The sequence below is a fragment of the Lycorma delicatula genome, chromosome 6 (genome assembly GCF_047948215.1).
Source record: "Lycorma delicatula isolate Av1 chromosome 6, ASM4794821v1, whole genome shotgun sequence".
Classification (NCBI taxonomy): Eukaryota; Metazoa; Arthropoda; class Insecta; order Hemiptera; family Fulgoridae; genus Lycorma; species Lycorma delicatula.
In genome coordinates, this window is record NC_134460.1 from 96,797,163 (window position 1) to 96,821,072 (window position 23,910).

Sequence of the window (23,910 nt, forward strand, 5' to 3'; positions counted from 1 at the left end):
GCTATTTGGTAATCTGAAAGGAAGATAATAGTAGGAATGTCAGTAAAAAAAAATGTATAAAAGTTACATATGTTGTGTTAGAAAATATTGAAGGTTATGTCTGTGCAGTATGTAGGTTTTGCTGCTTTTTGTTTACAGTATAAAATACTCCAGGAATATTAAAATGTTAATGAATTATATGTACAATGTTTTATAAAATGAAAGAAATCTAAGAAGGATTTTTATAAAAATTCATGGAAAAATAAATGAGATATTACTAAAATAAAATTATAAAACAATCAATTTATGTTGCATTTTAGGTACGCATTCCTGCTTCTTTATAGCATTCTTAATGGCAATACATTTTAAATTGTTAAAAAACGATTGAGATTGAATGGTTTGCAATCTTGATTTGTGTGGACAATGAAAAAAATTACTCAGACTTAATCAATTTGAAGTCATGCATTTCATTATTAAATAGTTGCTTGACATTTAAATTTTCTAAAATTTATAAATATTTTTTTGTTATAATATTTCTATTATGTGAAACCTGCAAAAATTAAAATAAAAATTTTTTCTCACAACCATTCACTTTTATAGCGACTATTTTTCTTTAGCTTCAAATAGCCTTTTTGTTGGTTGAATTAAGAGCCTTTTATTGATGGTTAAAAAATAATATGTACATTTGTTTTTGTAATTAATTATTTTTCTTTACTGATTTTTTTTGTTAACTCTGTTAAATGCTTTCGCAGAAGTATAAAAAATAAATAAAAATACACTATAAAAAAAAAATCAGCATTACCAGCAAAAATAATTAATAAATCAGTGCACGCATACTATGAAAAAAATAACACTTAATAGAGTATTAAACTATACAAAAAAGAGAAAAAATTGCTTTTAAAGTTGACAAACAGTTAAATTGGTAATAAATCTAGATTTAATAAAGAGGTGTCTGCAAAAAGAGAAAGCAAAGAGAAAAATTAAAACCTTTATTGCAGTGGCTAACAGAACCTTTAAAAACTGCTTTCATGAACATTTATAAGTGGATAAATATAATAAAGAAACTAGAACAATTTTAAAATATAGAAAAATGCCGGTATTAGAATCAATAGTAACAAATAAATTTAAAACTTTTACATTAAAAAAATAATAATAAAAAAATTGATTTATGTAAAAAACACGTAAGATTTAAACTTGGCATAGTGGAGTTATACATTTAATTTAAATTATTGAACAATTTATTTGTAAAAATATATTCAAATATGGTACTAAAACAACGCTTTCTGTCTACCAATAGGTTCTTTGATATGCGTATCAACTGGAAGACTTGCAGAGAATAGACTATTGTGGCTGGCTTCCTCTGATTTCTCGCCCTGAGCTGGACGGGTGAAGGGGTATAGTAGAGTAACACCTCGGGTGGCTAAAGACCGCCTGGGCAGTTGATTGGCTGAAGGTAGGTGTGTTGGCATTGATCCACGTTTAAATAGAAATTGTGGTGATTATTTATTGAATGTTGGCTATCGGCAGAACAGTGACTGCACTGTCGAGGGTATGGATTTCCATGTAGCTGTGAGGTGTAGTGCCGTTTTGATGTGAGCAGTTTTTGAATGAGCATACATCACTGTCAGCAGGATGGCGACTGCACTTCCAAGGGCATTGATCCCATGCAGCCGTGGGGTGTAGCAGCATCTCGATGATAGTAGAAAGCAAGTAAATGTCACGTGGGACTCTGCAATGGAACTGAGTGGGAGTAGGAGGTCTGTCCGCCTCTCCCTTATAGACCAGATCGGTGTTCGTAAATTGACCTAAGTCTGGGGTATGAACTGAATGTGAGTTCAGTAAGGGAACTAGGACTGAATTCCGTTGTTGCGAACAACATTTTTGGTGGTATGTTGTTATTAAATTTGCCTCAAATTATGAGACATCTGCTGTGGCTCAGTAAAAGTAGAACTAGGCACCGGATTCGTGCTTCCGCGAACTTTGTTAGTTGGTTCAGAGGGCAACGATGTAGTACCTTCAAGATGTCCAGACAAAGGCTGCAGTGAAGGCAAAAGCTGAGTTTAAAAATCACCAATGTAAATGTTTAGCAAGGCATTTACATTGGTGGCATCCCAATGAGGCCTGGCTTATTACTATGAGATGTAAAAAGTTAAAGGGCGAAAGACAACTTCAGTTAAAGCCCATCAGGGCTAGGAATGGAGGAGGGTGACAAGGCCTTCCCATACGGGGTTGGGATGTCTACCAATAGGTAAGATAGGAAGACTGAAAAAAGCAGTAAGTGAGAAAACATTTGATTTATAACACAAGTAAAATAAAATTAATGATTTTAAAAAGCCCACAACGAATGATTAGAAAGACTTAAAAACATTAAAAAGCTGTTTTGAAGAAACATACCTAATGCAACATTCCCCTGTTGACTTATAACTGCAAAACTAATCTAAGAACTTGCTCTGAGGTGGTACCCATGAAATGCAAGAATTGGCCTAGCTATTTTAAAGAAATACATCTACTGCTGTGCCTCCTTGTGGTCTATAATCATAAAACATTTCTTAGAACCTACTCTGAAGTAGTTCGGGACAGAGAACAATTTAATTTTATTGTTCTCTGTCCCTGTGTTAAGTTATGTTATCATTTAACTTTTGTACTTAATAGTTAATTGTTGAATTGTGTGTACTTTTTTTATACTTAGTTATATTTTCATTCATTGTAGTTTTCACTATACTGTACTTTGTTTAAACCTTTATATTGTCTTGGAAGGTATCACTGCATGCCTTCTTTTCATGTCATTATTACTCTTTACTATTTACTTGTAGTTCCATTGCTCATGAAACTGATTGTAAATAAATTTTAAAAAAATAAAAGATTAAACATATGAATTTTTGTAAATGCTGTACTTATGTTTAGAGCAATTGCACATTAGCTACACAAACATCGGGTTCTATTACCTGTTACTCTCATTACTTTGATTTCATAACAAGAGAAATATTTTTATCTAAAAATGCTGTTTATAGGAAGCTGTAAATCTCATTAGAAAAATTAAATTAAAATAAAAAGATAAAAAATCTGTAAAATATATCACATTTAAATTTTATTATAGAAACTTAAAAGAATAACAATATAACAAAAAGAAGAATTATTGATCTATCTAAAAACTAACTAAAATTACAATAATAATAATATTAACAATAAAATAAATAAAACATTTTAATATATATTCAATAACTGATACACTTAATATTTTTTTCAGGAAACAACAATTAAATAAATTAAATAAAATAACAATTATCTTAAAACTATTATGCTGATAGTTGTTTTTATTATAATAAAATTCATTTATTCCTATTTATTTTTAAATAAAGAAGTACAAGAAGTATTAATCACTGAAGAAAAAAAACTCTAAAGATCTATTAATTCAGATTATCAACAGCACTTCCCTATCAGTGTGAAATATTTCAGTTTTTACTGTTTAGTCATTCTCTCTGCTTATCAAAATTTATATTAATAATACTTTCTATTACTTTTTAACTAATAAGCCAAATCATAAGCCAAGTTGGAGAACAAGTATGATAGTAAGAAATCATATTAAATTCAGTATAACATATGAACAAAGAATAATCAGTACACGATTCAAATTTCCTACATCTTTTACTTTATGTAAATAAAGGTTCACTGTTTCTCTTTTTGTAAGAAAGTTTTGTATTTTTAACTTAAATATTTTGATGCTTTTGTAGAATTTTTAATAAATTATATTAGAAAAAAAATTAAATATATTAATACTAAGTGATATTGCACATTTATAATATTTCAGTATTTCAGAAGGAATCTAAACAACCCTTTAAAAATGGTGTGATGAACAGAAATTATTTTAATTTGTAGAAAACTTTTTTATGTGCATTCTTACTTGATTTTAAATCTATTTTAAAGATTAGAATTAGCTGAATTAAGATTCAGTAATTTTTTTTAACCTATCGTTCAAAATTAGTATACAGATAAATAAATCAATAAATAAATTAAAAGATGAAAGAGATATTTTATATTACAGTAATTTGTCTAACAAACTCATACAAAATGTACTTGGCATTATTATTTGTTGGTTTTAAATTTACAAAAACATTGTACAAGAAACTTTCACGATGATAAAATAAATTAATTAATATTAACATAATAAAAATAGAATAAAATTCAATTGTTAACAGTGTACAGATAGAAAACTCACTTTAACAGTTTGGTTCTGAAAGTTTATTCTAGGAACAAATTTCAGATTAAAATAGTTTTGTCAGAATTTAGCCTATACCAAAAGAAATTAGAATTATAGGAAGAAAGTAGCTGGATAAACTGAAAACTAAAGAATGAATGTTTATTGTAACTAAATTTTAAATTATAAAAATATTATATTAGTAATCAATAAAGTTGTATTGTGCCACGATGTTTTAATGAAATTCAATAACAAGAAAAAACATGTGGAAATCTACTTTTTATTTCAATCATATCATGAAAATGTGTTTAAATAACACTCTTAATACTTAATTAGAACACTATGATCAAGAATCAATGTTTATGGTTTCATTCATAAAATTAAAATAAATACTGTTTATTCCTTTTTGTCATGTAAATGTATCCTTTCATCAAATGCATTTGACTTCTTTTTAAATATTTTCCCGAGTTTAATTGATGCATACTCCTCAAAGTCATCTGAAAAAAAAAAAGATTCTATTAATCAGACACATTGTTAAGATGTTTATAAGAATCTAGTAACTTGTTTGTATAAGCTGTAACATAAGGAATACCAGTTTTTGGTTGTAGTTTTAATAAAAAAAAAGAAAATCTGTCTTAGTTAAACTTGAGGAAATTTTAAGAGTAATGAAAGTTTAAATATCACTTGATATCTTACAATACCACATGATGAACCAATAAAATGCAGACACAGTAACATAGAAGAATATAAATTAAATTCCATTGTCTGCAATACAGTATTGTGGAAACTAGGTGCACATTCACCAATAATTGTAAAAGGACATATAAGCAATGCGCACACATCATCACAATCACACTTTGTTAAGTACCTCATAGAGATTGTCCTACATATAAAGATACTAACCATAAGCAGATATCACTTGTAATATATAATCAACATTTAAAAATTGAAAATTTACAAATACATTAAATTTGATGACAATAATGTATTAAATGAAACAAATAAATAAAATATAGAACAAATATATTACTTGACCACAATCACAGCAGGTTTCCTTTAAGGGAAGCATTAATAATAACAATGCCAAGTGGGTTTCACTGTGGGAAAAACTACATCATAGTTCTGAAAAGACCATCTGTAGCCATACTTCCAAGCATTTAAGAATTATACTGATGTTATTGAGAGTCTGGTTCTGGTGGTTAATGTATCGTAGCCAAATGTGGCTTTCTGAAGGATAGCGAGGTGTCAAATATTGCCAAACGTATCTGACTTGTTATTACCCTTTTCATCTCTCTCACTCGTACTTTGTCGTCAACCTAGTAATTCTTTTCTCTGCAAGTTAAATGTTGGCCATTTCCCAAAATATAATTTTTAATTTAATTTTTTTGTTAATTTTTTTTTTTTTATTGTAGGCCTGATTTTTTTGTAATTTTTTATAATTATTTACAGTTGGCTACAACTGTATTTATTTTATTTTTACATTAATAATTTACGATAGTTATTAATATTATAATAATCACTACAATATATTATTTAAATTGAGGAAAACAGCTACCGTACAATAAAAATAATTATTATAAATAAATACTGTGGAGTTATTCATCAGAAAGTGGTTTTATTCCATCCATTTTGTCATCATCGGAGCTGCTGTTGTAACTGGAAGATGAACCAGATGATTCTTCTAAATTTATGATTAAATTGTCTACATCTATGTCCAACAGAATTTCTCATTTTATGGCTTCCTCCTCTAACATGTTGCACTGCTTTTCTGTAGCCTTGAGGGGTTACTCTATTTGTTCCTTGCAATGTAATTTCTTCTATTTTCATCATTGTAAACTTTTAATTATTATTTTTTACTTATCCTTTGATGGGACTCCACACTATTTCAGTAGCATTGAAGTGACAATGGTAGGGAAGTAATCAGATGAATTTGAGGCCTGCTTCTTTTGCTATTTGATAAATAGGTCTTAAAGGATTTTTCCCTGAATAGTTCCAAAAGTTGTCCTGTAATCATTGAAAGGTCTGCATTGAACCCCACATGAAACTAGCCAGCCAATCAATCAACTCTTGTTTCTGATTAGCGTTAGTCTGTGCTTTATCCAATTGCATCAAGTGATATGAAGCATTATTCATTACTATGATGCTACTATGTTTAATTTTCTTCAAAAGCATTTCTTTGAACTGTTTTGTGAATATTTCATTATTCATCTCCTTGTGGTAGTCGTTCGTTTTCTTTGATTTGAACATTAATAACACTTTATTCACAAACCCATTAGCTGTTCCATCATGGCACAATTAAACCTTCATCGATAGGCACAGGGATAATATCATCAAGAATTTCATCAGTCAATGCTTTTGGGTTTGAGTGGTTTAACTCAAGTTGCTTCTAACCAAACAATTTCATTAAAATTAACTATCTTCATTTGCTTCATAAAAATATTAAGATATGCAACAATATTTCCTCTTTCAAGCTATTAGTTTTTTGGTACTTGAAGCCAATATTATGCAGTACTTTTATTAGAGACAAGTATTTTCCATAAAATATTTCAACCTCCTGAAGAGAAACAACTTCTTAGTTGTTGGAGTTTCTTTCTTCAAGTAGTAGTTGTAAATATCTCTAAGTCAGTTACTGGAGTATCCTTTGGTCATTGTTTGCCCAGTGTTGATAATTTGGATGAACCTTTCTGCATACTTAAAAAATTCTCTTTAGCAATATTGGAAACTGTTTTGTTACTAATTTTAACAGCAGCAGTAGTAACTCTAAGTTCTTCTAATAAGTTCTCTAATAAGAGAACTTATTAGAGAAATAAGTTCTCTAATTTTTTGAAAAGAAATGAAAGTTTCATTCTTTTCTAAATTGCTTTTTGATTCTTTTTTAAAATACTTTCTCACACTGCATACCATTTCCTGTGCTTGGTTATGGACCGTTACATCCTGATGAAAAACAGGCCTACCTCTTTTTGAACTCATTGGATGACAAAAATCGCTAAAACCAACAGTTAACTAATGATTCTTGAAAAACATTATGTATGTTCTACAATATATAAGAATACTATGTAGAAAATGTACAATTGTATGTATGTACAGACTAGTGTAATTTCTGGCAGTGATAGCACTTAAATGTACTGTTTTATATTACTGATGAAAAATGATGCTCAAACAACACAGATGCTCTCCACTCAGTAGCTAGTCAACGACTATGGTTGCCAAGAGGGTGGTAGTTCTATCTGACAACAATGGAATGACGTACGTATGTGTTGCTATGACCAGAGCCGATACCCTTCCACCATTTCATAAAGAGAGGGAGAGAGAGAGAGAGAGAGCAATACTTCAATGGCCAGAACCAAAATTTAGATAAGATTAGTGTAGTTATTTTATATTTATTAACATAAAAGTTGCTATTTTGTTTCATTTGTTAACATTCCAGTGAAATGAAAGAGTGTAGGCATTTTCATATGTTTATTCACAAAAAACATGTTTTTATATTAAATTTACTACTACAGTAGAATCTAATTTATAAGAAATATTTTTAAAAATTTATGAATAAGAATTTTTTATTTATCTATTTATTTATGTGAATAGTGATTGTTTAGGAAGAAAGATACTTCTAAAAATATGAATGTTTTTAGTTTTCTTGAGTTTTTTATTTGTAATAGTTATGAGATTAAATACTTACAGTATGATACTCTTCCACAATCGTTTATATCAATTTCTCTAAACCATCTTTGTAATTCATCATTATATGTGTTAAAAAATAATTTCATTATAAAACAAAAGTCTTCTGCATTCAACCTTTCTTCTTTTCCACCACATAGCTGAAAAAAATTTCAGTTAAGTCAACTTAAAAAACGTCTAATAGGGAATTTATTCTGGGAGGTTTTTTAGAGAGTACTTAAATAATAGAATTAATTTCTTTGTTTTTAAGACATTAAAGCTAAGCTATAATACTCTTGGGAGATAATTAAATTTTTTCAATTTTGATGAGAAATTATGATGCCATTCCTTGTTCGTTTTCTTAGTTTCTGTTTGGTGCATGATAAGACCTAAGTTTTACCTTAAATGACAATTATTCTTAGGAAGCCATCACCTTCATAGTGCTGCAAAGTACCTTGCAGCTATCTCACATGTTATTCTTTCAATTCTGTAGTCAGATGGTGTGGCAGTTACCTCTCGGTATTTTAATGAAGAAGGTGAAATTCATGAATACTCTGATGTGCTGACCCGTGATTTATATTTAGATAGGCAGCTATTCCAATTCCTGTTGCAGTATCTTTCAATCCATTATTTATTAAAAAATGCTGCCATTATTCAACAAATAGTGTCGCTATCGCCCTTTTACAGGGAAATTGCACAATATTTCAAATCTTTAGTGCATTCTTTATTTAACTTTCTCTTCTCATAAATAATTTCCCATTATAATATATTTTTAATGCTTTGTATTGTAAAATAATTATTCAGACAACTTTATTTGATTGTAATCAACATCTTACACTATGCCTGTTTTGTTCATTTCTTTTTCTGAGATTAATTCCCAAAATATTAAAAATTTGATTGATTAATTAAAGAAAGCTGTACTCATGTTACACCAAAATCCAATAACTTACTTTTAAAACTGTAATACTTTTAATAACTTACTTTTAAATTGGCTCTTATCTGTATACTTCACTATTTTTAATTCAGCATTATTTATTTTATACAAAAAAAGCACAGATAAAGCCTTACCTGAAATGACAAATGTAGCATATCTTCTTTACTTGAACCTTTTGAGACTAGCAATGCACTTATTAAATATTCGCGAAAATCTATTCTACCAGTATTGTCCTGAAAAATAGAATATTTTTGTTGCTGGACATTAATACATACAATAAAACAAATTATTAGTTATATTTATTCTAGAGAAAGGTGGAGCAGTTCTATTATTTAATTTTTATATCTATCTGATAACCATATTTTCAGCTTGTACATAGAATATTTTGTATATTAGCTTAAGAAATTAAGTATTATGTTAAGTGCCATAACCAAAGAGATGGTAGACATGACATGATGAGGAGCAAGTTATTCTCAAAATCGGCAACACCTCATGCCATTCTCACTACGGAAACAAGGAGTGATAATGCCTTCTACACTAAACCAAACATATTGTTGCATATTGGCATACCAAGCCTGCTGAAATGCAGACCTATAAGTAATACCTTCTTTCTGTTTACTACAGGGAACGGCTGTACAGTAAACATTATTACTCTGCCAGTTAGTAGCAAACTAGAGCCTCTTGTATCTCAGATGCTTTACATGTATGACACCCATAAGAAAGATCAATATAGATAATTTAAAACAATAAGTTAATGTAACTCTTCTGTCAAGAAATAAAATAATTGCTTTTATTTACACAAGCTAATTTGAATATATTATACAAATTCTAATTTACATTTCTAAATATATATTTACCTTGGATATCACTTTGAAGAGTTCCAGTACACTTGGTTCTGTAGTAGGCACAGACAAATAATGTGCAAATTCAGTGAAGTTTAACCATTTTGTACCTTGTGGTTTTAATAAATCTGGATCATTTTTTACTAGCTCTTCTTCTATTTGTTTTCTTGATAGGCTGAAATAATTTGTAAAAATACAATGACATTGTGATTTTATAATCACAGATTCAAATATGAATGATAACTACGCCTATCATACAGAAATGCTAACTAAAATTACTATTCTATACTGTCTATTGTGAATTGTGTCTAATTTCATGGTTAACAACAGTAATGAACATAATATATGATTCTAATCCATTAATTAACAGTCACTTTCATTCATTTTAGTGATATAATGTTTCTCAATAATATGGATTTTTTTAATGTAAGTAGTAAGAGATACTAGACAAAAAAATAAATGAATTTTCATTTAAATCATAGGTCACCAAACGTAAATTCCTAGTTAACTAACTTGTATAAAAAAAATTACTGATCTTCTTTGAATTGTATTATGTTTGCTTTTAGTGGTTAGCAGTGGCCTCTCGCGTTTAGCACTGTGGAACTGCAGCACTCCCTATTTCCACTTGATAATCAACAACATTTAATATAAGTTTTTATTTCTTTAATTCTTTCTTTATACTTGTACAATATATAATCCTTAAGTTTAATATCAGTAGCCATCCCTCAGTTTATGAAAAAGATACAAAAACTTTTATATGGAACTATGCACTTCACAGTTCCAGCGACATGGTGTTTGGCTGTTGTGCGCATGCACACATAGGAAGCTGCATGTGAGGCTGCAAGGGAGATAGAGCACTGTCGCTCCTGCAGTGCTGACCCTGGTGTGCTGGTGGAATGTCGTTTTTTTTTACTCTGCGTGTGTATGGAACATTTCTTGTTCGTTCCCTTTTCTAGTTTAGTCAGTGGAAGGAATATGAAAGTGGTTTAGTTATTTTTTCAGTAATGATCAGAAAATGGCAGAAAGCAAGGGCTCTTTGATTGCCAAATCTGTCCAAAAACACACTGGAAGGGCGAAAGAGAAGGTAATTAGTAAAAACTAATTATGTGTTTGTTTCTGTGTACATAGAAATTTAAATTAACCACCACTGGACTATAGTGTTTTTAAGCATACATTTTATTAAGTTGTTATCTTTTCTTTCTTTTTCCTGTTTAGTCTCTGGGAATTACTGTTCAGGTACTACTTCAAAGGATGATATGTATGAATGTAAATGAAGTGTATTTCTTGTACAGTCTCAGTTCGACCATTCCTGAGATGTGTGGTTAATTGAAACTCAGCCACCAAAGAAAACTGGTATCCACAATCTAGTATTCAAATCTGTATAAAAGTAACTGTCTTTACTAGTACTTGAACGCTGGAACTCTTAACTTCCAAATCAGCTGATTTGGAAAAATGTGTTCACCATTAGACCATCCCAGTAGATTATTAAGTTATTATCTAATGATACTGAAAAATATTATCTGTTTTGACATTTTATTATTTATTCGGTTAAACTGAATATGGTTTTTAAGCACATGCTTAAAAACCATGTACCATATTTTTGAATGTAGTAAAGTATAGAATTAGATTATTATCCTGTTTCCAGCTATTTTATTTGATTCATTTCTTTTTGGTTCTTTCATTTTACAGTAAACTTTAACAATGGCCTTGAAAAGGCCCAGAAAACAATTTTCTGGAGCAGCACCCCCACAAATTTTAGCTACAAGCCACCACTAGTGGTTAGTGATTGGATTAGATAATGTTAAGTAGATTTATAAAATAATTAACAATACATTTTGATCCAGCACACTGAAGTAAATGCAACAAACATTTTAAAAATCAAATAATAAGAAAAATATTTTTTTAGAAAAAAAAAATGAAATTTTATTTATTACAGATAAAATTCATATAATTTTTAATGAAACTTCCCAATGAGGTGGTGGATGACAGGATTAGTAATAAATTAAAAATAACAGTCATTAGTGTTGGTATTAATTGGTTGAATCTTTTCCATTATCTGAGTTTTCAAAGAAAGATCAGTCACATGGTTAACATAAAATGCCCTACCACCTTCATGGTTATTTGTATTTGATAATAAAAACCACAATATATGTCGTCCCAATTGTAACTATTCACCTAACAAAAGCATCTGGGTCTAAATCAATATAATTTAACTTGTGTTTTGATTTAACTTGTTTTTTAGATATTGTCAGGATGATTTTAATAGCTGATTTTCATATTTCATTGTTGAGAACTTTTTTCATTTTCATAACCATTGAAGCTTTTGTTTCCAGTGTGATAATGGTTTTAACATATGAAGCTCAAATTTTTATTTATTTCTTTTTTCAGACTGACTGCAAACCTCTTAATAAAGTTCTGAAAGTTGTTTTAAGACAATTAACAAATGTATGTATATATGAATAGGCTAATAGGCTTTTATGTTAATTTTATGAAAATTTGATAATCCATTTTTCTATTATATTATTAAAAAAATTATTTCAAATTAGTACACATATATACATACCCAAGACGTATTCTGTGTTTTTGAGTTTTTAACAGGGGAGAATGAATCTCTAAACCAAGTTTTTTGGCTCGTGCTGCTAACTGGCAGTCATCATAAGTATAGTCAAGAGTTGGAATCTTTAGAGCACTGAAATAGATAAAATTAGAAATTAATATCAAAATTAAAAAAAAAATGAACTTGATAATACTCTTCTGTTACTTTATACTTTAATTCAGTATATATATATATATATATATATATATATATATATATATAGGAAGAAATTGTTGTTGATGAACTGTGCATAAAGGATATGAAAAGACTTTCGAAAAACAGTGAAAATACTTTAAGCCTCTCCATTGTATATTTATAAAAGCCAGTTGTGTCCTTAAACTAATGCCCTTAAATAATTACTTAATGTAGAAAAAAGCAACTTTATGTAATTTAAGTAAAAGTTTTTTTCTTATTTGTACTACAAAAATCAGAAATAACAGTAATAAAGAAGTAATTGCCATTGTAACTAAACCACTGGGTGTAGTATATGCCCAGCATTACAACTGAATAATGATTTCCAGTTATAACTGTGCGGCAGATTATTGTAATTGTCAAGAAAACTAAAAATTCACAACTTTAATACTATTCCGATAATTAAATAAAGTTTCTCTATATTTTTATCACTGTCCAATTTATAGTTTTCATTTTTTCAGTAAAATAAAATAAAAAACAAAGTAACAAAGGCTGCCTTAAAATTGCTTTCAACAGTTGTTAATTGGAAAAAAACAGTAAGCTGGGGACAAAAATTATTGTTTTTAAGTCTAAATGGTATTGTTTATTATTTGTTTTTACCATTATCTTGACAATTATCAGAGTAACAGTATTTTTTTCTGTATCCTTTTGAGGTACGGTGTTTACAAAACTACTATTCAGTTGAATTCCTGTTGTTGAAAAGCCAAGGAAGTAATAATCTGATGTGGACACCACATAACTTCCTTGTGCGCCTATTAAATTACATATAAACATTTTTTGCTGCACTTCATTTAAACTTATTTCATTTGAAAGTGAGATACAATCCTCCAATTTTTTAATAAAGTGGACAGTTACACAGTTGCTGAAATATTAGTTTTTATTAACATCAGATATTATTTATACAATTATTATTAATCCAACAATCTTACATGAAATATTAGAATAGAGTAAAAGTCCCTTTATTATTCATATTAGTATATCAGCATTATTTGTATCTTCATGAGTTGCTGATTAAAAAACGTTTTAGATTTCTAGTGTGTTGTGTAAATAAAAGTTAATAATAATTAAAAACTATTTCATTTAGTGAATTCCTGTATACTTGTTACAAATGTTAATTTCGACCTTATGGTGTAAAATATTCAGTTTTTATTATTGGATTATTTGATGAATAATCAAAAATGCAAAAGAAACAATCATACAGGAAAAATAAAGGTAACTTGAAGAAATATTTCTTAAAAAACAACAAGAAGATGAATATGAAGAGGAAAAAAATGTTAAACCAAAGAAAGAATAGAATGATTAGTGAAGATGATAAGTATAAAGAAGAAGAAGACATTAAGACCAAGGAGAGAATAAAAAGATTAAGTGAGGATAATGAATATAAGAGAGAAAATTTGTAAACTAGAGAACATGTACACAAATTAAGATCAGAAGAATTATATCAAACCAAAGAGTGATTAAATGACTGGCGACAAAAAACAAACGAAATGGTGATTCAACTCCAACTTAGGGAGAATATTTTCCGACATTATCAGAGGAGTAATGAACTAAAAGATAAGAATTTTTGCAGTTTATTAAAGATCGGGCATGTATGCCTCAGCGTATATGTTGTTCTTTTGAGGGTCTATATTTCAGTCACTCTGTGGTTAACTTTAATGTAGATAAAACTAAACAGAAATTCCAGAATAAATAAATAAAACTAAAGTAGAAAATCCAAAAATAATATGATTCCGAATTATAACTAAAAATTAATATTAAATAATCAGATGTTTCACCAAATCTATTACATATATAGATATGGAAACATGCCTATTAAATTACAGATACACATTTTTAAAAGTACATAAAATTTTATATCATATAACTTCTGATTTTTTCACATTTTTTTTATTGTTATTGAATTATTATTTATTGTAAAACTTTTTTAAAATTACAGATTAATAATTATTAATAAACCAATATATTTAAATTAAAATAAAAGTTAAAAAAAAGAGATGAAGTCTGATTCGAATCGAATCAAGACAGACAGATCGGAAGTATCTTCCCTTGTAAGATCCAAATATTTCATTAATTAAAATTTTATTTGTCTATAACTATGGAACCAATGAAAGTAAGTACCACTTATAATATATCATTGAGAAGCTTTCAATGAGGGCTTATTACTGCAGTTAAAAAAATTCAAAATCATAATATTTTGGACGCTTTTGTTTCAGTCGATTGCAGTCAAAATGGGAGGTGTACAACTAGATGTTACAACAGTCCTAAATCAAAAATTTCAACATCCTACGGCTAATTGTTTTTGAGCTGATTGTATGTTCATTCAGATGTCACTTTGAAACTAGTCAAAATGGATATTTCCGTTGAAATCTGAAAAACGAAATTTTTCACGATCGCGGTAATTTTTTTACTTCGTACAAGGAAGTAAAAAAGAATTACATACCCTTAAGGAAAATTCTGTTATATGAGTAATTCTTTTCCTTATTTTTCCTCTTTAGGTAATCTTTATAATTTAGCCAAGATCCTTGGCAGAATGGTAGCATCTCAGTTTTTCATCCATAAGGTACCAAATTTTGAATCCCAGGCCAAAGGTAGTTTTTATATAATATACAGTTTCCATTCCACATTCCCATCCACAAGCTTGAAACTTATGTGTTGAGTTAATCTACAGAAAAAAAAAAGTTATTTTGCCAATACTATTGATCTACCTTGAATATTTTGAAGTTTGAGTTCATTTCTTTAGTTGATTAATTTTCTAAAAATATCAGAATGTAATTAGTAAGAATAAGAACTTACTTGGCCATAAGTTGTCGTACATTTTGTGCATATAATTTAGGATCTTTTTTTTCATCTTCACGTGGGTGGTAAACTGGTAGGAACTCAATCTCACAATTGCTCTGAGGCTGTACAAGTGTTAACCACAAAAGTTTTAACCTGCAAAATAATTTTAAAAATTTAAATGACAATTATAATTAATTTTTATTATGAGTTTCTTATGATTTGTACAGAATTTATATATGTTTACATAAAATATACTATGATAAATAAAAATTTAAGTAAAACGAGCAGGGAACTTAATTAAAATCTGAACTTTTGACAAAAGTATATTTCAAACAGAACTTGTATTGTAATAATTCTGCTTTGAAAAGTATGAAAAATTGCTTTTTCAGCAAGTTAAGCAATCGTTAAATAAAACTTTGTTTTTTTTGTCTCTTAGATATCTTTAAAGTATTATTTGTCCTATTAAATCTTCCTCCAAGAAGTGCTTTTATGTAGTCCATGTTATGGATGAAAAGATATGCCCTATTTGCCCAATGTAAAAACTTATTACAGCTACAGCAGTTAGGTTTGTAGAACCCAGGTGAATTAAATTTATTTAACAGTATGTATAATTTTAAATTAAATATAAGTTTAGCCAACCTTCTTGGCAGGATGGTAGCATCTCAGTTTTTCATCCATAAGGTACAAAATTTGAATCCCGGTCAGGGATAGGGTTTTTTATGTACAATAAAATTTCCATTCTACATTCCATCCATGAGCTTGAAACTTATGTGTTTGAATTAATCTACAGAAAAGATACTAATAAAAGAATAATGTTATTTTGAATCACTATAATTATTATTGAATATTTTAAAATTTCATAGGACATTGCTGAATTGGCGGAGGGTGTAGGGTCCGCATGGATTATAGATATGGCAGCTGGTATCAACCACTCGCAACATATGCTGATTTTTTGCAAAGCCCCGTGGGCTCAGGACTTGGCTCGCACAGGTAAGCTGAAGGTGAGCCAGGTCCTATCATGCAGTCATTTTTTTGGAGTAATCTTTAGTGATCGATACAGCGGTTTGGCGGTTGGTTTATGCAGATCTGTTCCACGTATATTGAAGGATGGGCGAGATCATCCGGCCTGTTTCTGTGGGTCTTCGGGGAGAACTGGGCAGATCTTACAACTCTCTGTAAAATATGTGTCAAGGCGATTGAAGACGAAGCACTTTGTTCATCTCTTCAGATTGTCAACAGTGCTGCCACCAAAGGGCAAGAAGCAACCACCTGGTCTGCCGACCACCACTGTTGTATTTAAAGCAGAGGGAAGGACCTATGCGGATCCCTCCGTTCTGTGCAGTGTCACCAGGGGAGGCCGGAGTCCTCTCCACAAGATAGGATCAGGGAGAAGATTTGTATCCGAGTGCGTGCTGGCAGAGGTGTTACAGAACAACTCAGCAGAAACATTGTGGAGAAGGTTGAGGGTTCTACTATGACATTGGCTAGAAGGGTGGTAGGAGGGCTCATGTCATCATCAAGGATGTATACATGCTTACTATGAAGGATGAATTCCTGCGGGAGCTCAGTAAGATTATTGGGGAGTCAGTGTCCATAGAAGTTCTGTCCATGCAGCCAGGCTATGGGTCAACGCAGGTGGTCGCCTTGGCAGTGCCACCTCTTATTGCAGAGAAGTTACTAATCAACAGGCTTATCCATATTGGTTGGGTGGCCTGCCGGGTGACTCGACATACCTTTGATGAACTTTGCTTTCGGTGTTGGGGTGCAGGACATAGGGCCAAGTTTTGTCTCGTCTCAGACTGGATTGTCATTGTTTTACCTGCGGTATGGCCAGCCACATAAAGAAGGACTGCAAGCAGGATCTCGCTGTCTGTCATGTGGATCGCGTGGGCATACACCCAGGGATCAGGAATGTAAGGCAGCCTCACCTGCACCAGCGCCATGAATGGGTGCACAGCGATATCGTGGTACCTGCAAGGGACAGCCTCATCCAGGAGGGGTGAGAGGTTGTGGCGTCTCGCCATTGATGATTGGATGGAGACTCCCTTGCAGTGCCATTGGAGGGGAAAGTAAGACTTGCAATCCTGATGGGGGATCCCTTTGGGGTTCCTCATTAGTGGCGAGATATAAGACCAAAGTCCTGATGAGGGGATCTCTTTGGGATCCCCTCATTAGAGGCATGACAAGCAAGAAAAGACCAAGTCCTGGCTGCCTGAGCAGGACCTTGTGCCCTTCTGAGATAGTTTGAGGTGATGGCGCCCCTCAGAGCTGATTTTATGGTTAATAGCAAGTCCGCCCTCGAGGGGCAGGAAATTAAAAAAATAATAAAAACGTATCTGCTCTGTTGGAAATATAATAGACCTAAAATAAAGAAGTGTATTTGTAAATATTCTATCCAAATGAAGTCCATTAAAATAGTTATTTTGCTATAAAAGTGTTATATTATGGAAGGAGTACTTAATTGTAAATGCATTTCTAGTTTCTAGGGATTACATTGAAATGAACAACTGATATATTAGATGTAATTTTTTATTATCATTTGACAATATTACAAGGATACCCATACCCAGTTTACTTAATTCATCTCAATTAAATTAAATGGTCTGTTTCTCATTTGCTAATCCACTCAAAGAAAGTAGAACCTTGTCTAATGGCAAATTTACATTCTAACAATTGTTTTAGTTTAGTTAAGTACTGAAAACAAAAATGGGCTAAGAGTGTTTAAAGGATAAGAATGTAATTTCTATTGACTGTTTATGAGTTACATGCTCCTACAGATTAACTACCAGTATACTAAATTAGTGAAGTGTTTTATTATATAAATGAATTTAGTATATGTAAATGTGTCATATCTCGATGAAGTGGTTTGTGAATCTGAACTACCACTGTTTTGTGAAATTTTTTTAATGTATCTTTACCTGTATTATCAGAGAAACTGATTTTTCCTACAATAAATTTTTCCTGTTATGAATACTGCAATAAAGTAAAATCAATTTTACGTTACTTTGTACATCAGTTATATCCTTTCAGCTCATACTAAACCAAATTTTACTAATATACAATTTATCAATAAGTACATAATTTCTTTTTCACTTACACTCCAGGCCCTTCCCAAGTCCAAGTTACTGTGTCTAATTTGTTAGGATATCTTAGTATAACAGGTTGTACTGGTTCACCTGGATAAAATGCTCCTGGCTTGAATGTTATCAAACAAGATCTATTTGTACATGTTCCTTCTGGAAATATTAATACCTAAAAGCAAAAAATGAAATTTTAGGTGCTGGTAACAAACAATATTCATATACATTATAATGATAAGCTGCTGGAATTATGCACAGTAAGTCATTTATAGTTAAGACGAATTAACACAAATATTTCAGTTTAATAAACCTATTGTATTCAGTAGTTAAAAAAATGTTAATAGTACAATTGTTAACTCTATCTTCTGAACCAGAAGCCCCAGTGAAATTTAGTAATTTCATAACAAAACCAGTAACATATTCCCATCAAACTTAATTTGTAATTCTGGGATTTAAAAATCAGCTTTATATCATTAAACCCATAACCAACGTATTGTATTAATATTATACCTGAGACCAGTTTTCATTTGATTTAGCACGATCTATGATTTCTTGTATTGTTCTTTGTCTTGAGTTGGGATCATCTCGCCAGACATAAACAGGTTGTGTAAAATTTATTAGTTCTGTAAAAAGAAAATATTCATTTTAAAATTCAGGAATTTTTAAATTTTTATAAAAAATATTCTATTTTGAGATGAATTAATGATACATGTCAATTTAATGTTTACAAATTTTTTGTTTTGTTTTTTTTTTTAATTGAAAAAGTAGAATTAAAGGTAACGACTAAATAAGACAATCAAATAAGGCATAGAAATTGTGTTCAGTCTGGTAGACTGGTAGTCTAGTAGACTGAAGTTCAGTCAATGAAAAAAGTGTTTTCTATGTTGAAATCTGGTACCCTCTCAGAAAGCAGAGATACTCTTTCCCATCATTTTATTATTTTTCCACAACTTGACACCACATTTTTGTGGTGTCAAGTTATTTTCCCTTACCACAACACTATTTGTGGTGAGGGTTCTATCTTCTCTTCACACTTTGATCATAAATATCAGTGTTTATAAATATTGTATTAAGAACAAACAAATTTTGCTGTGTTTGTACTACATTGTGAGCCTCATTCATGGAGTATATTCCAATTGTGTTTGGAGTAGAGTGACCTACTCCATTATGGCTTACATTGCTCATTTATAAATCTAATAGCTTTTATATCTCATAAACACTTATCTTAGATAAAAAAGTAAGCTTAGGTAGAATGCCCTTTAATTCTTAAAGGGCAATTACTCTTTAATTTTTAAATAGCACCATACCCTCTGAAAAGAAATTCATAAAAAATTATATCCTATTAAATAATTGAATATTTGTTTTAAATATTACAAAAAAAACTATAAATTTAAATATTTCTTCTCCATACATATTTGTTTTTTCTTTTTTTTAATTTTGCAGTTTTAAATATTTCACAATTAAATTTCATTTAGTTACTTATTAGGATAAATAGTTTTGTCATTATTTCTTTATTAATTGATGAATACAAATAATTTTATACTCTATTTAAAAAGAAGTAAGAAAGTAGAACTAAGATAAATAATCTCTAAATGCACAACATTTAGTATAGTAGAGTATTTATGAGAGATTAGCAGGACTGATAATATAAGAAAAAATATTTTCTGTGTCTATAAATAAATATATTCTTTTCTGCATTATTTTAAAAAAGTATGCTCTCAGTCATGCAAATATAAATGAATAGGGTTTTTCGTAATGGTTAGTGAGTTACAACAGAGTAAAATTAAGTTTTTGTATGAATAAAATTTAGTTATGCAGTTCATACCACATGATATAATTATATTAAACAAACCTATTATTTATTTAAGTTGTTCAGCAATCAAAATATTTGTGGCTCATTTTCCTTAAGTTTGACTGACTTTCAGAACTACATTAAAATTTGTTATTAATGTAATGTGTTTAAACCTTTTTAATTTTAATAAATTGCAGTTTAAAACTTCTTTCTATCTTTTAAATATAAAGAATATTTCTATATATATCTTTAATGATGAATTTTGAAATTTTACAAATGAGAATATAGTGAAAATGTGCGATATTTAAACCATTAATATTTTGTGAAAAATGTTATCAGCCAATTTCAATTTCCCTCAGGATATTAAGGATATCTACATGCATATCTGCTCTGTACCAACAGTTCATAATAATGATCACTAAATAACATTAAAATATAAATTTACTATTTAAAATGTGTTTAATTCGTAAATTTTGATAAATAATGTAACAATATATTAGCGTACTTCATAGTGTTTTGAAAATCAAACAAATTAATTATTTATTAAAAAATTAATAAATGTCTGCAAAATGATTATATTTTATAAAATACTGCATAAATACAGTTAATTGAAATAAATATAACACTATATATGTGTAATAATTATGTATTCAGTGAATGTACACATGTATAAAACATTTTATTTAAATTATAACATACCACAAGAGTAAATAATTACTAAAAAAAATTCCAAATTTGTTCAAATTAATAGCTGAAATCTAATTAATAGTCGAGAGCATTTTAAAGCATTTTAACTTTATGAGATTAATTATTAATGCATAATTATAATTGTGGTGTATTACCAATACAGTCTTCATATTAATGAAAGCATTTTTATGAAGAATACAGGACTTTATGTATGTTACAAAAATTGAATCTTACTTTATATTTATTGTGTTAGTTTAGGTAAAAGGTGCATTGTTTAGTCATTGTTGATTTGCTTAAGATAAATTCATCACAAGAGCTTGAAAGCTTTTGTACAGGGCCAAAAATTAACTTATATATGAAAATCATTAATCATTTTAGGCTAACTTCATACTTTGTTTATGAAGTTATGCAAAAGTCATTCATTATAATAACAAAATTTTAAACATATTCCAAGTTATCCTCAATAGAATTATAAAAATATAAATATAGTGGATATATTTCAGAAATTGTGCAGTAGAATAACAAAATTAGGTTAATTATTATTATATTCCATCACCAGTTGAAGAATTAGTAGAATAAAAAAGAGAACAAAAAACATACTTCCAAGAAAAGGGTTGAGTCCACTCTCTCTTCGCACAATTATAGAAGGAAATCCAGTTACGTAAACGACTCCAGCATCAAGGAATGTGGAATGAGGTGCAATAACAAGTATTGGAGCTTCTTTTCGTGATGCTTGTTTTCCTTTTACTTTGTATCTCATACCACCAGCATAGTATGTTCCTCTCCCAAGCATTGTTACCACATCTCTCAGTCGACTGTGTCAATATCATTAATTTATTTATCAAATTGCTTATTCTATATAAACCTTATTTGTTTTTTCTAAATATTATATTTAAATATAATTAATTATAATAATTTTTCATACACATGTAAATATTATCTATTTCTTATTTCTTTATATTGTAACAAGATATATAACAGACCTGAGTAACAGATTCCTTCCAATTAAGAAGAAAGAATTTGAAAATATTGATGAAAGGAATCCAGAAGGGTACTAAAATGAATCCTTTTCTCAAGATAACAGGTTGGTTTAACAATCATTCTTTGTAATACTGTCAGTGACACACCTCCAACAGCTGTTGTTTGATGAGAAGAGTTACCGGACCAGAGTAGGAATTCATGGTAAAATGTAAGGAACTATGAGAATTCTCACGCTTCAACAGGGTATGTAAATACTACTCAAACCAGTGGGGCAGTCAGCATGAAGATTGTAAGCGAGTGCTGCAAATGTGAGACATTGTTATCTGACAATGTAAAATAATAACATGTAAAGTGACGTCAAAATCATTCCAGTGTAGACAGTGGGTGAATGCAGGTAGTTGTTCGCTGATTTATTGGTAAACAATATGTGAAAGTGATAGAGTATTATATTCATTCATAAATTGATAGGGTAGTTTATTGTAAACAGCAAAGGTATTTCCAATGTATGGAATTGTATGAACCATAGACTTGTCTAATATTATCTTGTTATTAATGCAATACTAGTTAAAGTTGTTTATATTAGCGGTCATTATAATGTCTTTAGTCAGTTGGGCTGTATTCTGCTTTTTATAATTTAACTACCTTTAAATAAACCCTGACCTTATTTGAAATACTATTTTGTGAGTAATTTATTATTATTATTATTATTGAGGTTGTTATTACTATTATTATTGTTAGTTGCTTATAATTTTCATTTATTATTTATTATTATTATTATTGCCATTAATATTTATTTATCTTATTTCCTATATTCTTAGAATAATAAATCATATTTATATAAACATGTGTATTTGTTAGTCTCTCAATATCCTGATCAAGCCGCGAACATGTGATAATATGTATTTAATTATGTCATTGTTATACTTGTAAATCAATTTTGTGCAATAAAATCAATTAGGACTATGTAAATGATATAAAATACAGAATAAAATGAAGTAAGTATAATAAACTAATATTAATATATAAAGCTACATAATAAAAATTACATTTTAAACTATTAAATTCAATATAACTTACTGATAATGATTAATCATTATATTACACCTACATAGTGATTCTGTGTTGATGTATCATGTTTTTCTTTATTGGAATTTAATGTTATTCTAAGCTAGATTGTGAAAGTAAGATATTGGGAAAGTGATAATAATTGAGTTATGACCTTGATTATTTAGGAATATTTACTTTTTTTCTTCTGGGTATACTAGAAGATAGTGTGCCAAAATGCATAAATTATAAAATATTTATCTTAGGTATTTATATTTTTAAGTCAATATGTGTTATATTATTTATTTTGAATAGTTTTGTTGTCTCTTATTAATAAAATACAGTGTATTTACACATTATAAAACACATTTTTATCATTAATTAACAATTCCAATAAAAAGTAACTGACAAAATTTGATTACAGATTTACTCAAAATAATAACAATTATTGTTTCAAATGTTTTTTTAACACTTCTTCATATTGTGTTTGATTATTTTGTTTTTGAAGGAAAGCGTCAGTGACAAAGAATTTTTTATAATCATGATAGCCAATCTTTAAACTGCTCTTCACATTCATATTAGAACTTGTTTTCATCCTCAACATTCTTCTTTAAACTTCTGAATTTCTGATTTCATTTCTAATTCCTATTTAATTATGTTGTTTTGAGAATGTGTAAAGCATCTATATGTGTATAAGATATTAACTTCTAATTCTGAAATGTTTTATAATGTTAAAGCATGCATAAAGTTGTTTAAGATATATCTTTAAGTTGAAAGTATATCTCATATTTATTTACTTTTGCAACATTAAAATTTTGAAATCTGTGACGAAACCATTTCATAATAAAATTCATGGTAACATCCATTCACTGTGTTTGAAAAATGAAGATTCAGTTCAGTCTCATTAAATCTAATATTACAGCAAGTCATATACATGTATATCATTGACTGACAATTTCTCATTTATAAACTGTGTTTGTAAATCATGAGGTAGTTTTAAATTACTATAACTTTGAAAGGTAGAAATTTAGACGTAAAACAAGCAGATTAAAAATAAAAAATTTAATGACTGATAAAGTAGGTTGGAAAACACTATTTATACAATTCAAACTACTATGTTTATGATTTCCACAATAAGACATTTCATAATGATGAA

The 23,910-nt window shown here is 29.1% G+C and overlaps 1 protein-coding gene and 1 long non-coding RNA gene across 3 annotated transcripts in view; one reads left to right on the plus strand and one right to left on the minus strand.

Annotated features, from left to right (window-relative positions):
• LOC142326054 (uncharacterized) overlaps positions 1-23,910 on the plus strand; it is a 46,352-nt gene that overhangs the window by 8,187 nt on the left and 14,255 nt on the right. Inside the window, exon 2 of the long non-coding RNA XR_012756660.1 lies at positions 1,277-1,432. This is a non-coding gene — a long non-coding RNA (uncharacterized LOC142326054). The remainder of the gene's footprint in view (positions 1-1,276; positions 1,433-23,910) is intronic.
• LPCAT (lysophosphatidylcholine acyltransferase) overlaps positions 4,076-23,910 on the minus strand; it is a 151,541-nt gene continuing 131,706 nt past the window's right edge. Inside the window, exons 3-11 of one of the 2 annotated variants that reach the window (XM_075368151.1) lie at positions 21,330-21,544; positions 18,761-18,873; positions 18,268-18,422; positions 15,186-15,323; positions 12,168-12,293; positions 9,620-9,779; positions 8,897-8,995; positions 7,851-7,989; positions 4,076-4,671 (exon numbers count right to left, since the gene is read on the minus strand). In XM_075368151.1, coding sequence (XP_075224266.1) covers positions 4,571-4,671; positions 7,851-7,989; positions 8,897-8,995; positions 9,620-9,779; positions 12,168-12,293; positions 15,186-15,323; positions 18,268-18,422; positions 18,761-18,873; positions 21,330-21,544 — 1,246 coding nt within the window. In that variant the 3' untranslated portion in view covers positions 4,076-4,570. The remainder of the gene's footprint in view (positions 4,672-7,850; positions 7,990-8,896; positions 8,996-9,619; positions 9,780-12,167; positions 12,294-15,185; positions 15,324-18,267; positions 18,423-18,760; positions 18,874-21,329; positions 21,545-23,910) is intronic. The other variant, XM_075368152.1, reaches the window with a different exon arrangement.